At 41.5% G+C, this 16,052-nt stretch overlaps 2 protein-coding genes across 6 annotated transcripts in view; both read left to right on the top strand.

The window, feature by feature from the left end:
- The window catches only part of HGFAC (HGF activator), a 45,462-nt gene extending 33,238 nt beyond the window's left edge, over positions 1-12,224 (top strand). The window contains exons 9-14 of one of the 2 annotated variants that reach the window (XM_086746697.1): positions 664-749; positions 1,702-1,942; positions 4,534-4,673; positions 6,745-6,885; positions 7,937-8,085; positions 10,576-12,224. In XM_086746697.1, the coding sequence (XP_086602823.1) occupies positions 664-749; positions 1,702-1,942; positions 4,534-4,673; positions 6,745-6,885; positions 7,937-8,085; positions 10,576-10,746 (928 nt within the window). In that variant the 3' untranslated portion in view covers positions 10,747-12,224. Of the gene's footprint in view, positions 1-663; positions 750-1,701; positions 1,943-4,533; positions 4,674-6,744; positions 6,886-7,936; positions 8,094-10,575 lie in introns of both variants that reach the window. The other variant, XM_086746698.1, reaches the window with a different exon arrangement.
- A 2,279-nt stretch (positions 12,225-14,503) lies between these two features.
- Positions 14,504-16,052, top strand: part of DOK7 (docking protein 7) — a 69,089-nt gene continuing 67,540 nt past the window's right edge. For 2 of the 4 annotated variants that reach the window (XM_086746696.1, XM_086746695.1), the window contains exons 1-2: positions 14,504-14,633; positions 14,790-14,835. In XM_086746696.1, the coding sequence (XP_086602822.1) occupies positions 14,580-14,633; positions 14,790-14,835 (100 nt within the window). In that variant the 5' untranslated portion in view covers positions 14,504-14,579. Of the gene's footprint in view, positions 14,836-16,052 lie in introns of all 4 variants that reach the window. The other 2 variants (XM_086746694.1, XM_086746692.1) reach the window with 1 other exon arrangement.

Here is a 16,052-nt window from a genome sequence, read left to right as displayed (position 1 = left end):
TGATAAAAGCAATTAGTCTGTGCCACGGAGGAACCCTAATGGAATCAAACGAAAACCTGTTTAACACCAAGGTAACAAAGGACTAACTGCTTCTGATATTCTTTTTCCCTCTGCCTTTTGAGGAATACAATATTTTCGTGAGGTAATCTTTCATTTCCTCAGACTCTCCAGGAAATGTGAACCTGAGCTTCTTAAATTCATTTTTGCTAGCTAATCTTGTTATGGATTTTCTATGAACCTACCTGTGTTGGAATTTCCTTGCTTAAAAAAAATAATCTAAAAAAGGAATCTCTCCCATGGGATTTAGTCCTGACAATAGCTGAGCTGATACCTGTTAAAGCACTTCAGTGTGGGCTGTATTTAAACCATGTGAACGTGCTCATGCATCCCAATACTTGTAGGCAAATTTTACAGGTGTTTAGTCATGTGTCTGTATTTCAGGTCCTAGAGAACCTTAGACTGGGTTAGCTTTAAGCATGGAGAACACTACTGAAAGGCTGCTCACCCACTTAGGTGTTAGCAGGAGCTTCAGTGCTTGGTCAGATGGCTCGAAACCTGAGGGTGCTGTCAGTCCTCTGCATGGCGCAGAGGAAAGAGCAGAAAACCTCTGGGAAGCTTGGAACAACAACATGGTTAAAATCACTCTCCCTCTGAATTAATTAGAAATCCAGATGATGATGAGAAGCCATGGTGTTACATCATGAAGAACAACAGTGTGTCTTGGGAGTACTGTGACATTCCATCCTGTGGTATGTAAAGGCTCTCTTAAAATCCATGTTATGAATGAATTAAGAAAGATTTATTGATACTAGAACAAGCTGTAACTGTATAATTTTGAATGTTCTAGTGTTCCCAAGAGTGCTGAATATTTTACTGTTTGCAGTAAATCAAATGATAACAGCAAGCTTCTTTAACATTTTTGGGAGTTGCAATACAATCTGTGATTTTTGTCCTGAAACGCTGTTTAACAGCAGTGTCACACTACTGCTTTCAATCAAAATCATCCCAATAGCACCAAATTTTCTGCTAGAACATGGAAGATGCCAGAAATGATTGATGCTTTGGTACAAATTGTCATCATTGAGGGAATTACGGGCCCAGAGAAGTGAATGAGTCTCTGTGAGCAAATAGAGGACTGGATCCTGAAGATGTATGAGACACGTTTAATTTAAAAAACTAAAGATTCTACTCTTCCCCCAAATTAATATTTAACTGTTGTTAATGATGAAGCTGACCTTTAGAATGGACTTGTAATCTGACAAGTCAGTTTATAAAGTGGTCCTTTTATTTCCCTTCTATGTTTTTAATGCATTTGATACATGATACTAACATAAGTGTCCTAGTCCTTGCTATCACAATGGCAAAACTCAGTCCAGAATCCAAAAAACGAAGATGTGATGTATCATACATTCTGTTGTGCCTCCTCTGGTAGTGAAGGTTATATTTGTAGTGGTAAACGAAACAGTGTCTGGGGATGTTCATGGATACATTTAATTTACACTGGGACGTGTGTAGCCAGAGTGTTTGGAATAGGCATAGCTTTCAGTCTTGCAAATATCCTGAGGCACTGAATAAGATTCAGTTGTATGTGAATGTTTAATGACAAGTTAATTAACCTTCTTTTAAAGACTCCTGTAAAAGTTCCAGTCCTTAGAAACCAGGAGGATTTACAGTCTGATGCCATACCCCTTTATATCTCAGCAAGCAGGGAAAGGAGGCCACCAGTTCCAGACAATGTAGAAACTTTTGCAGTTACCAGAAGACCATGTGGGAGAAGACACAAAAAAAGAACTTTTGTGAGACCTAGGATTGTTGGGGGATCTTCATCTCTGCCTGGATCTCATCCCTGGACAGCAGCTATATATATCGGAGAGAGTTTCTGCGGTGGAAGCCTTATTCAGACTTGCTGGGTGGTGTCAGCAGCACACTGCTTTGCTAACAGGTAAACTCACTCGTTAGTTTGACAGTAGGTCCTCTCCTCCTCACAGTCACCGTCTGCTTGTGACTCACAACCAACCTGAACTGAACAAGTGAGAAAGATGAGATTTTAGGCCAATGTTTCAACAGGACGTTCCAGCAATTTGAGTGCAGTTCATGAGCTAACAGAATAGCTTGGAGTCCTATTATCTCACAAGCCCTTCTCTTGTTCCTTAAGGAGTCTCAAAGGAGGAAAATGACCCAGCCAAAGGAACAAGGTAGCACTGAGCAGGACATAGAATGGGAGCTTGCATGTGCAGGCATCTGCAAGGGGATAAAAGTATTTGTCTTCTTCTCAGTTACTTTTTTCAACATTTATGCTTGCTTTGACGTGAGGTTTGAGCTCATTGCTGTGTTTTGTTCAAAAAGGCTGAGACAGCCAAGCAGTGATCTATTTGAGACAATAAGTTACCGTTGGGTGACGCAAATAGAGTGGGCCGAGCTTTACAAAAAGCCAAAGGGAAGAACTGAACTGCTGTTAAATGTTTGAGGCTGATTTCTTGAGAGGTGTTTTGGAGTTCTTTTGAGTTGTTTTGTCCTCCAGCTGTGGGACACTAGAGAAAATATTGGCTACAGGTTGCTTTTACTTTATTCTAAATATTTCATTTTCCACAAATGCTGGACACTTTCCCTGAATTGAGTTTGATCACACTGATGGGAAAAATATTACATCATTTCATACCCATTGTTCCTTTGCATAGTAAAGAAGCCAAGAGAAACAGAAAACCTCATGCCAGAATACATACACTGATAGCTTGTAGAGCTAATAATACCGTTGTGAATGCTGTGCTGAAGCACTTGGAGCTCGAGCCACAAACGCATTTGTTTTTCAAATGTTGTGAAATAGCTACTAACTTTGGCAGCTATTCAGGACATTTTCCACCCACTTCCAGCTGGTGGTTTGGTACATACAGATTTTCCATAATTGTTGCATTGTAATTTGCACTCTTCCGTGTGTTTAGTACCTCTGTTAGCCACAATTTCAACTGTTTTCCGCTAGGCGACAACAGATACCTGTGCAGCTAACTTGGTTTTTGGTTGTTTTGTTTTTTTTTCCCTTTTCTGTAAACCCTCCTGTTTTATTTCTTTTCCTGAATGAACCACCTGTAAGTCATAGTAGAACCATTCAGTGCCTTTAAAATCTATTCTAAATACTGTTCTGGGAAGCAGACTTCCACTCTGTTCTACAGGCCCAAAATCTGATTTTCAAGGAGGTTGGTGTACCACTGCAAGAACACTGAGAAAATCCTTACCTTACATATTGATTGAAAAATATTTTATCTACTTCTTGTTTTCCAGCCACTAAAAAATAAACTTTGCACTTTCATTTGTTAATTGTAAGCATAGTTATTGTTGCAGGGTATCTGGCATCTCTCTGTGCTGGGAATTAGCCAGAACCTCTTTCCTCTAAGTACATTACTGTTGATCATTGCTTTGTGCTCGGTACTGGAAGAGACTCCGCGGTGCTTTTGTATCAGACAGGCAGTAGTGATGCACTGGGAAACGGCGATGCTGGTAACCTCTCTGCATGTGTGCATGATGTGTGACAGCGGATATTTTCTACTCCTGCACTGGATAACAAAATAGATGAGTGCTCCAATTTTGAAGACACGTACTAACTAAATTAATTGCACACTTCTGCACGTGCAAATTCAATAGGTTTTAAAACAAGAGTGAAATTTGAATTCTGCTGCATTTCAAACCTAGAGAATTTACTGCCTTTCAGAAAACTTCTTGATTATTCCCAAACGTCCCTTTCTTCCCAACTGTTATCCTGGTTCTTATTAATTGTCTGTCCTAAGACACTGGATATGAGAGGATTGTGGTCTTTTTAAGGTAAACAATCAATGGCTGATAAAGATGGTGTGAATTACAAAAACGGTATTCTCCTCTGGAGTGTGGTTTTTCCCATTAGACCAGTGTGCTGTTGGGACCTTCCTCCACCAAGTTGCTTTAGATTCTAGACAATAGATTTAACATAGATCAATTCAATCTCAGAGCAGAAGTGGTGATAGCCCTTAGGTGGAAGCTGCCTAGATGTTCCTGAGCTGTCAGCCTGCCAGCACCTTTAAAATCTTGACCTACGTCTGTAATATTTTAAGAGCCTGGTTTCCCAGAGAAATGAGAGATCCACCACTGACTCATCTTTTGGTACCTCGTTTCTTCCTCAGTATTTTTTGTACTCATTGGCAAGGTCTGGTCAAGGTTGACTCAGTTAAGTTTCGAGAACAAGAAGTGCTTGCAGCCCCTGCAGATGCGTGTTAGCTAGGCAGCAGTACATGTGCTTGCCTTTTACTTCTGTCAAGGAGTAGCAGCCTTTAATTAGGCTAATCAGGACCTGCAGAGCCTGGAACTCGCTGTAACATTAGTCATCTCTTTCCTGGCCCACAGTAGGTAGGAAGCCTGGGAAACAGGTCAGGGCATTATGAGTGGGTAAATAATGCATGTGTTGGGGGGCTGAGGTTATCACAGTTCATAGGGCACACAGCCATTGGAATTTGGGTTTTGTTTGACCTGCTAATCACAGAATTGCTTGTTCTCCCTTTTGTATTACAGTCCACTAAAATCAACCATTAAGGTAGTTCTGGGTCAGCATATATTTAATAAAACAACTGATGTAACACAAACATTTGAAATAGAGAAATACATATTACATCCTCAGTATTCTGTGTTCAACCCTACGGAACATGATATTGGTGAGTATTTTTGTTCTTATGGTTTTATCTTATGCTTACTCATTAGTTTCAAGTTGAGTTGATCTGTCAAAAACTGCCTTCAGAGTGGAAAAGTCATAGGCATTAGGAGAAGCTTTCGAGCAGAGAGGGTTTTTAGTTCTACCAGAGTTATAACAGCATCTGAAAGCTAGACAAATTCAGATAAGAAATAAATTACAAATTTTAAATAATTATGATAATTAGGCTTTCGAGTAATTTACTGAGATGTATGGCAGATTCATCATCACTTTAAGCCTTTGTGGGATTATGCATTTTTTCAGCCGAACCTGAAACTGTGGGCTTGATGCAGGAATTGCTTGGTAAAATTCTATTGTCTGTATTGTATAGAGGATCTGAGTAGATGAATATAATAGGCCCATCTGCTCTGAAAATCTGTTACTGAGATAGAGTTAAAAATCAGCTGTCTTATCAGTCAAAAGTTAAGTGCCCTTCTGATTGACCTTATAATATTAGTCAGAATGACAATGGAACAGCAATTTGCTTCTTATTTTCTCATCTGCTCTTGTGGAAGGTGGCACGTCACCCTGGGGTACCAAGATGTGTGAGCACTTGGTCTGTGGGACTATTTAATAGCCTGGCATTTGGGATATCTTAGGTCAGGCATATACTAGTTTTTTTTTTTCGCTCCCAGATGGTGAATATGTTCCACTATGTAGCAAAAAGCATTCAGATTCTATCTCTTGGTCACAGCGTACCAAGGTATTACTCTGCTCTGAAATATCCTGGTCTAAACCACCGCTGGGACATTGAGATCTCCTAACTTTTTAAATTACTCTGAAATTTGGTATGTGCAATGTCCAAATCTAGGGTCAGCTGAACATGGAGTTCCTAAGATGTGCCACACTGCAAACAAAAAGGCAGACAGAAGCTGGGGGAGGAAGATGTAGGGACACATCCTGCCCTGTCAGTGATTTCTACAGATGCAGCAGAAGAATTATCTCCTGCTGAAAATACTTTTCTAAAGGAAACAGACTACCACTTGACTGTTTGCTTGGAAATTTGAAGGATTCAGAAACAAGCAAAGTTGGTAGGGAAAAGGAGGAAGGCGAGGAAGAGCAAGATGCTGGGTGTTGGAGCACGGTTTGTGTGGGCTTCTCAGCCTGTGAGATATAAGGCCAACAAAAATGTAGTCAGTAGAGAAAGAAGACTATCGAGCAGGATCTCTCGCTTTCCACGCAGCTGTGCTCAGAAAACATGGAGCTTCCAAAAGGCGTGATGTGAAGTAATAGGTGCATTCACATTACCTCAGCTCCATCCTCTTTGAGCAGTGTGCCCAAACCCAGCATACTGCCCTTGTTACACCAAGCACAAAGTCCCCTTTGTTGCTCTACAGCCAAACACTGGAGTCTGCTACAGAGGAACCAACGTTTCTGCTACTTTTGACATCTTCTTTCAGTATCAAGCTCATGATGCTGCAGGGCTCCGTCTTTACACTGTTTTTAGCCACATGAGGGGATAGCAAATGTTGTGTGGGTTGTGTAATTTTTTGTAGCTTTCAGAAGCTTGGGTTTGAAATATTCTGATTTTTTTATTCCTTAATTTTCAAGATCTTGAATTTTGCTGAACTCAGTGATAACAGAGCATGAAATACACCAACTCTTGCAGTAATTACTTTTTAAAATCAAATTGGAATCAGGCAAGTGGCCAGATTTTCAGAAGCAGTGAGCACTTGCACATCCCACTTATTTCAGCTGAAAATTGTGGATATGTCACTGTTATTTAACTTTAAGGTGGGAGGAGACATGTACTTTTTTTTATCTTCCTCCTTCTCTACAAAGGCAGTGAAGCAAAATCTGCATAGGGAGTGCAGCATAAAATAAATATTCCCACAAGGGGAGTAGCTGAATGTTTCAGCCTTCAATTTGCTGTGAAATCAGGTGCTGTTGAGATGAGTCTGTCTGTCTTTGATTGAAATATCTTAATTAAGAGAGGCTTAGGGGATAATTAAAGTTGTATCTGAGACCCGTTGCTGCCAATCCCATTAAAGAATTGGAACAGTCACTTTATTCCTCCTGTATTTTCTGTTCTGCAGCTTTGATTAAGCTGAAGAAGAATGGCCAGCGTTGTGCCGTCAAGTCCCAGTTTGTTCAGCCCATCTGCTTGCCGGAAAGTAACACTATTTTCCCTGATCAGTTCAAATGTCAGATTTCTGGATGGGGACACAGGCATGAGAGTGAGTAAAATGAGAGCTGGTATCTGTAGAAAAAAAACTCATGATAATTAAAACATAATGCTCAAGTATATGTTACACAACTGATAGTCTGGTAAAGTATTTTCCAAGGGATTTCTGGTGGGATTCTTTTTACTTACTTTTAGATGATTACAACATTTACATCCAAAACAGTCATCCTGAACTTCCTTTATAGTCCTTGGAATTTGGAGCATGGTTCCCTTCACCAAATGTTTGCATCTATTTTAGGATGAGATGAGCTGTGAGCTAGCTAGATCTCCGTGGACTTGGAGGCGAGCAAGTAGCTTAGTTGTAGGTGCCAACAACTTGACACCTTAGTCAAGTGAATTCTATCCCTGGTTTCTCAAGGTAAATATCAAAGGCTGGAAACCAAACACAATCAACTTACTAGTCTGTGATGGAGGAGATCTTTACCTTCACCAGCAAGAAATTTTAGAAACATCTACAGGAGAGGACTTTGGGCTAAGAAGTGCTTTGATCCACCTTGAGAAAGGTGGAAAAATCCATCCCATCCTTTCAGATGAAGAATTTCAGGATTATGAGGCTTGGCTATGCTGCTTTGATGTGGAGATAGCAGAGACCTATGTAGATAGATGACAAGGGTGAGGGAGCTGGCTGCCTCATTTTGATAAGAGATTTAGTATAAGTAAATGCTGTCCTGGTCTAAATGTGTAGTCTAAAGGCAAAAAGAGGTAATTGAGCCTTTGATAATTGATGATTTAATATCACACCTGGAAAGAGGAGAGGGCAGGAGTGCTGGGGGAGTGTTCCTGAGTCTCTAGGAAATGGGAAAACCCAAAGTGGATTAATATCTGGACATGGCATACTGTTAATTAAAGGGCACGGAGTCTGACTGCAGGAGCAAAAAGTGATCTGGTCACTAGAAAAATTATTATCTTTTAAAGAGATCCACAACGTGAATATGACTGAGATGTGTTAAGTGTGTTTGTATGTTGCATTGTGCATTGTGTTTCCGTATTACACTCTTCACATTCTATAAAAATTACTCTTTTCTTTTCTGGGAATTTTTTAGACATATCTGGCTATTCAAATGTCCTGCAAGAAACACTCATTCCAATTATTCCTGAGGAGAAGTGCAGAAGCCCTGAAATTTATGGAACAGAAATCACTGAAAATATGTTCTGTGCTGGCTACTTTGATAGCAAATCTGATGCTTGTCAGGTAATGCTGTGAGTCACCTCTAGGCAGAGAATACAAATGTATATTATTGCCAGAAATGTTGCAGTGTTACAGTGCTTACTTTTGACATTACAGGGTTCCTAAAGAAAAGAAACGTTCCTAAAGAAAAGAAATGTTCCTAAAGAAAAGAAACTTATGTGACTGTACTATTTGCTTCCATCTTCATTTTTAACCTGTTCATTGACAATCAATTTCTACAGAAGGGCAAAAAAAAAAACCCCTCCAGGGTGTTATATTCCTCCTACCTTCACAAAAGGCAGTGGCTATGCATTGGAGAGTGAGTTGCTTTAGCCCCTGGCTGAGCTTGCAGTGTGGTGGCAATGGTTTGCTGGGCTGCTGGCGGGGATGTGCTGGCAGGCAAACCAGCACGCACCCGTGCGGAGCCACATCCCAGAGCTGCTGCCTCTTGCCTGAGTGGAAATAAGGATACTTGGGGAGGAGGCGGGGAGCAGTGGTGAGGTCTGGAGGAGGAAGGAGCTGAGGTTACTCTAGTGGGTGGGATTTAATGGTGTAGAATATCAGTCAATTGGAAAATGTGTTTGATGACTCCAGTCCTTCATGGAATGACCTCATGCTCTTACTCCCACGCATCTCTTTTTGAGTTATGTCACACCCTGGCTCTCAGTAAGGGTGCAGAATTGTTGTGGTGATAGATGAGACTATTTTTTAAACAAAGGATAGGATTATTCCTTACATAATCCTTCAGATTTTATCTTCAGTTCATTTTGAAGGACGAGGGTTATGTTCTATTAGCATAAATAGGGATCAGGCAGCACATAGCTAACAGCTGACAGTGAGATTCAGTAAAGCAAAGAGTATTGTATATACTGTGTGCTGGAACCCCTGTAGTGATCACAGAAGTGTCCAAAGAAAGGTATTGAGTGAAACGGCAGCAGCCAGCAGCGGCGCAGGGTTTCCGGGCCAGGGCTGAGAACTGGTTGTAGTTACTGGCTGCAGGTGTTCATGTACCCAGAGAGCTAGAAACTACCTTGCTGGCTCAGTTTTCCTTGCCTTACCCAGGCAGTACAAACACCAGATGCAGCATTACAGCATATTCTCGCTCCCTGGCATGGAAAAACAGAGTTGATCAGGAATGAGAGGGAGAGAGAAAAAAGCAGAGGGAACGAGAGAGAAGTTGCACACAGACAGGTCTGGAGAGAGCTGCAAATCTGAGAAACAGATTCAGAGTCACAGATATTGCTGAAGAACAGTGCTCATCATATGAAATCATTATTAGTGAATCATTATTAGGTTTTTTTTTTCCCTATTGGCAGACTTGTAGTGTGGTCTAAGGAGAAATAGCATAGACTTCTTAATGTCACAACAAATGTAGTTGACCTCTGGGTTTTCTCAATGTATGCTTAGGAAATTAGACTAGAAACCATCTGTTATGTTTAAAAATATTTCAAGATCAAGAAACACCAAGTAGATAATGTGTTCTCTGTGTTCTCCTTGATTATTTCTTAAAGATTTTATTGGAAACACTTTTTTTTTTTTAATCAGTGCATTGATACTAAAGTTTTGAGAAGAAAATAGATCTCATACATAAGACTTCATTTAATGTCCCCCATCTATCACAGAAATCTCCTAGTATAAAGGCAATACAGTTTTCCTACCTATGTTGCTCTCAAGGAATTTTCTTTTTAAATAGAAAAAACCATATTTCTCCTTAGTCTCAAATAACTAGGGATGGCTCCTTTCACCAGTACTGTTGAAGTCATATTTTTCTTTCCATTTCTAGCATTTTCTTTTCTGTAGAAAGTCAGTCTAAGATTAAAAAAAAAAAAAAAAAAACAACCCTTTCCTGAATGCTTGCAAGCTTTTAAATAAGTAGAAGTGTTCCACACTAATCCTTGTTGTAGTGTGTCATCAAACATTAGTTTGGTCTTATTTTTAGTTTATGGTTTTAACGACAAGGTAAATGCTCAATAGCATCAAAATCAACAGATGCAAAAAGCCCATATGCCACATAAAATTACAGCATCCCACAGTCACATGGAACAGTGTGTATCTATGCAACACCCTTCTTTGAAAACTTTCATGATCTCTGACAGTTGCAATAAACTGCATTGAGAAACTCTCCAAATATTCTCTGCCTTATGTAATCCATCCATGCAGAGCCCATATTACAATGTACTGTAAGCCTCAAAGACTTCCTTACTCCCATTGGAAGTGACCCAAATCAACCGTGCTCTTCAGTGGGTGTCTGAATATAAAAGAATTTCAGATTTTTAAACAAAATATTTTGATACTTCTGTTCAATATGGAATTAAAAAATTACAGCACTATATTGGAGGTGAGTGTGACTAAAAAAAACTTTTTATAATGAAACTTTAGTAGACCACTGCTTCCATATTATTTTTTAAGTTTAAATCTCACAGGCAAACATTCTTAATTTAGGACTTTCCCAAACTGATCATTTTCCAGTTGCTTTTTATCAAATAATATAATATTTGCTTACTTTTAACCTAGGGAGATTCTGGTGGACCTCTGGCTTGTGAGAAAAATGAAATCTCTTACCTCTATGGAGTTATCAGCTGGGGAGATGGCTGTGGCAGAGTCAACAAACCCGGAGTATACACACGAGTGACGAACTATGTAAACTGGATTAATGAGAAAATAAGTCCTCAAAAAACTAGTTGAACAGTTAAATATGCTAACATTTGGAGCAGAGTTCAGGAGTCTTTTGGTTTCATTAAAGTGGCATAAATATTTTATTATAAGCTAGTATGAAAAGTGTAACGGTAATTCTTAGCAATTCCAAACCAGACCACCAAAAGCGGGTCTACTCCATCTCATGTCAGCATCCTTGATGCAGAATTTTAGGGCTGTGGATTGCTTTTTACACGAGACTGTCTTTAGCTGGCTTAATAAAACAATCATGTCGAGATAGCGCATCAAAATCTACAACTGTTTGCTGGTGGATTACATAAAAAATGATTTGAATGTGTTTGTGCCGTTTCTGGTGAAGTTGTCATCCCCCAAACCAACCCGCAACAACCTTGTCCTTGCATTCTCAGATGAGATTAAAAGATAAATAGGAGGAGCACCAAAAATGAAATTTCCTTGATCTCTTGAAGTTCAGGTCAAGAGACACCAATAGAGCAATGCAGGTGAAACTGCTCCTCAGCTGACTGCAACAAACCAGTTCCGGGGAAAAAATAGAGGCTTCAGGTTTTGATTCAGCCAACCTGTAAGCATATTTTTATTTTCTACTGACGTAAAATTAGGAACATGCTTCGGAGCTCTGCTGAATCTGGTGTGCAATTTTCCAGCAAGGTTAATGCAACACCTCCTGAAAGCACAAAGTTTCTTGCTGAAAAATGTTGGAAGTCAGTGCATCTGATTTCAGGATAATTAGAACATTTGCGGAATGTGAGCTGCTCCTCACCCTGAGGACAGCAGTGGAAAATGCTTCACCTTGATGATAAATGCCTGAACATTTCTTAAATTTGACAGTGTTTTGAAGATGTCTTAGATTTTGTACTAGCAAGTTGTTCGACTGTTTAGATAATTCAGAAAGGAGGTTTCTCTTAACAGATTTTAAAACACGATGGCTGGGGGAGCAGCTTGACATTTTCCGTGGGGGTTTGGTAATATCATAAACCATAGGCTTTGCTGTTATGGTCTGTGGAATTGTTATGGGAACAATCAAAGGAATTATGACAATATATAGCTGTTTAGAGGCTGTGGACTCAGCTGTGTAAGCAAAAAAGGCATAAAATGATTCAACAAAAAAAAACTGTAGTCTGATAAAGAAAATTACTTTTTTTTTTTTTTTTTTAATATGGGGAACCTTTAGCCATGTCAGATGTGTACATTTGGAAGTGTTGATATGAAGTGTTCTGACAATGAACGTTTTTGAATTCTCTCAAGTATTTCAAGCAAAGCTATATTTTAAGATACAGAATTTTAAAGTGGTGCCTGGATACTCTTGTGTTTTGGTTTATAGTGCTGGCAGTGTCTTCATGGGTTTCTTAGTTGTGGTGAATTATTTCAGCAGTTAAAAGAAACTTTGTAAGGAAAAATAACCAAACCCTGAATTTGTGTAAGTATAAATATATAACAATGCTAATCTAGATAAATGATGTAAACTGTTTAATAAAAATGTTTACCCTCTGTTTCTTTGACTTACTCTGTTATGTATAAAGTGACAATTAAATCTTTGAATACCTCTGTAGGTTGTTCAACAGGTTGAGAGCTGGTAGAAAAATTAAATAACACTTCTCTGTGCTGGAAGGTATCTGAGAATTTCTGCATAAGGATCAATTTTAGATGGTGGTGCTCCCAGTTTTATGCAAGTGTCACACAAAATTTCCAGCAGGCAGATGTAAGACCTTAGATATGATTTTCAGCTATAAATACTGTGAATACTAAGATCAAAGTCTTCAGTTTGTTTTCCTGAAGCACTAAACACTAGCTTGAAGAATTGAGATCCACCTCTGGGGTCTGATTCCAAAACAAGCTGAAGACTCTCGCCTGGATTTGCCTTCCCGGCCATTTGCAGTACGAGTCCGGCTTGCTTAACTTCGTGAAACTGCACGACTGTGTAACAAGACTGACTGTACCTGCTGCTGAAAGACAAGCACTAAATCAGCGTGAAGGAACTATTTACTCTTCTTTGGAAAGGATTGCACTGGAACAGGTTTTTGCACATTTTTGCCATTCTAAACATCCATATCTTTTCTGTGACTTCAGTTTCACTATGAAATTAATATCCATCCACACTGTGCATGCTTTTAATCAGGTACTTTTGTGTTATATATATATTTTATCGGTCATCTTTTGCTGTAAAGGTGGCTGTTTGATAGGAAAGGTGTTAGACTGGTGTTTCTGACAGTTTTTGCGGAGCTTTTTTAGCTGTCCTGTTCTCAAAATATAGCAACATATAGCAACATATTTCAGCATATAGCAACACCAGTACAATCAATAAGATTTTTTTTTTAAACACATTGAATGTTCACAAGTGAAGCAGTCTATTTTCCACCCTCAAAGGCCTAAATGACAAATCTTCAGCCAATACTGTCACACTTTGAATGCACTAAAATGAATTTGTGGCTTTAAAAGCAGCCTGCTTGTCCACAGTTACTGCATTCATTCAGAGGAACTAAATTTCACCATTTGAGGATCTGTTGCATGGTGCCTAGCCCTGCATTAAATCCACAAACCAGACTAGGAGTGGCAAGGAAATGTCCAGGTTAAACGAGAGGTCCTTGCCTGACCTCTCACGCCCCTGACGTTGGTCACATTCCTACTGGGCACTCCAGGACCTTCTGCCTCCTGCCTTTCTGTGGAGCATTACCCCATGGAAACTCATCCTCCATATTTTTCCCCATTCTCTTTAAGTGCGTATCACTCTGGTTAAAATGAAAATCCGACTTAAATTCACTAGTAAAAATTTATCTGCTATTTTTCCTAACATATGTCTTGAAATCAAATTAGAATGCAAAGCCAGTTGAACAAACACATCCCTAATTCATTACAAAACACACTTAAAGATGGTTTTACTAAATTATATGTTCTTCCATGCAAACTGACCGATTCAAAGGGAAGGAATAAATGCAAACACCTAAAACTCCCTTCTATTATGTTCTTGAAAGAAAAATGTGCTGTGGTGCTGTTTAAAAAAGGCTGAAGAACTAATTACCATCAAATAAGATGCAGTGGGAGTATTTTTAGAATAATGGACCCTAATTAGTCCATTGCTCGTTGAAATAAATCCGAGGACATCATTAACATATCTTATTCTATTAATTGTAGCTGCTCTGAGTTTGGGGTAAGTGGGTTGTTATCTCGTGACAGTTGCATTGCAAAGGAAAGAAAAAAAAATAAAGTATTTTTATCTGGGGTAGTTGGCTGTACGCCTTCTGGGAGCCAAAGGGAGCGCTAATTACAGTTTTTGAAGGAGAAAGCTGGGCGTTTTCAGGCAGCCGCCGGTGCGGGGGCCCGGGGAAGGTGCTGTTTCGGCCGGCGTCCGCGTCCCGCTCCGCGGAGGCAGCGGGCGAAGGGAATGCGGTCCGGGCTTTCCCGCCGCCCCCAGGCACAGGGCTGCCGCGGCGGTCAGCTGCAAAGCCCGGAGCGGGAGCGGGGGCGGAGGGCGGCGCTCGGAGTTGATCGGCTGGGGCGGCTCGCGCGGGGCTATTGGCCCGGCTCGTACCTCCCGCTGCCGTAACCCTGGAGAGAAAAATAGTAATAATAATTAAACAAAAAACCCTCAACACCACAATAAAAGACATGAATAAAGAGCCAGTGGAAAGCTCCCCGCCACCCCCTCTCTCCCGGCCCCTGCCTGTCCCCCTGCCCGCTGGGGCGGGGGGCGCCGGGGAGGGCCGGGCCGGGCCGCGCTGGCCGCCGGCCCGCGCCGCTCGCTGTGCCCGTGCGGGGCCCTAATAAAGCTATTTTGAAAGTGACCCCTCGGCCAGAGCGCGGGGAGGGAGCGGCGAGCCGGGCGCAGCTGTCCGGAATCATGACTGAAGATGACGGATTCCGTGGTGGTGGAGGGTCACGTCAAGTTGAGAGATGGAAAAAAGGTCCCCGCTCCCGGCGCCCCTTCGGCCCGGCCCCGCTGCCGGCCGGGGGTCCCGGACCGACGCCCCCCGTCCCCTTCTCCCTCCCAAGGAGGGGAGAGAGCCCGCTCTCCCCCGCTCCGGCCCTGGCTAACCCTCTCCTTTTGCCTCTCGTTGCAGTGGAAGAGTAGGTGGCTGGTGCTGCGCAAGCCCTCCCCGGTGGCAGGTAAGAGCGGGGGCCATCCTGGGGGGGTGGGGGGGCACACACAGGGTTTGGGGCCCCCCCGAGGTTGGCTGCCGCTGGAGGTGGCTCTCCTCAAGCCGTCGCTGCTCTCTCCTATCTGGTTTTTTTTTTTTTTTTTTAATTTCTAATTAGAGGAAGGGGGAATAAATTATCTGGCAAAGAACCAGATGGCCAAAAATAGGAGGTGGCTGCCACCGGAGACCCCCCCGCCCCGAAGTGTAACGAAGGTGGAGGCGAGGGGAGAGCGCGGAGAGGTGTCGCCGGGCTCCGCGTCTCCTCACGGCCCGGGGCCGCTTTTCCCTCAGGGGAGGCCGGGGGCAGCCCGCGCTGCAGCGCTGAGCCCCGCAGGCCGCGGCCCGGATCTGAGGCCTCTCCTGCCCCGTTCGGCTGCCGGCGGCGCCCGGGCCTGCTCTGTTGGGTTGGGCAGCTTAGTACCAGGCGCCGACTTAAACCAAGGGGAAAGGTGACTTTTCAAGGCACAGCTATTTGGTTCTGGTTTAAAATACAATTTTTTAAAAAAATATTATTATTTCTGCAGGGTGATTGGTAGCTGTAAAAAAAAAGCTGGCGTTCTAAGCTCAGTAGTTATTTTTGATCAGTGTTTTGACATAAAATATCACTTTAATTTAAAAATAAAATGACATTTTGAATTAAAAAAAAAAATCACTTCCATGCTTCTGAAGGGGAAATTGAAAACGTTGTTCCGAGTGGATGTTTTACCGCTGGAGAAGGAAAAGTAGGTTTCAGGTTTCCCCGTCTGTTCCCAACGGGGAAAACGTTTGGGCCCAAAAGTGTATGTTTCCAGGGCTAAATGTTGCTTACACTTAGACAACGTGAATCTGCATTGCTGCAGAATGGATTATAGCATCTTTTCTACGTTGTTGCTGGTAGACTGAAGATTTCTTGGTAATTGAAGCTCTTCTGACCTCTTTCTTACTTGAGTTGTTGCAGTTATGTGTTAGCGTCTTAAATGCCTGTATTTTGGCTGAATCTGTTAAACTTGTCTGCATGAATGGTTGTCTGTTGATCCTAGAGCTAGTATCTACACGTGAATATGGGCTTGGATTTCTAACATGAGTAAGCCAGGTTTGAAGGAGTATGATGAGGGAGCTTGCTTTGAAAACTTATTGACTGATAAAGTAGCTTATTCCTCAAAAGCAGTATTTTTATTCTAGCAAAATTAGCCAGATTTACCAGAA

This window comes from Chlamydotis macqueenii, chromosome 4 (genome assembly GCF_036417535.1).
Source record: "Chlamydotis macqueenii isolate bChlMac1 chromosome 4, bChlMac1.mat, whole genome shotgun sequence".
Taxonomy (NCBI): domain Eukaryota; kingdom Metazoa; phylum Chordata; class Aves; order Otidiformes; family Otididae; genus Chlamydotis; species Chlamydotis macqueenii.
The sequence above is the reverse complement of the archived record's forward strand: the minus strand, read 5'-3'. Positions and strand labels throughout refer to the sequence as shown.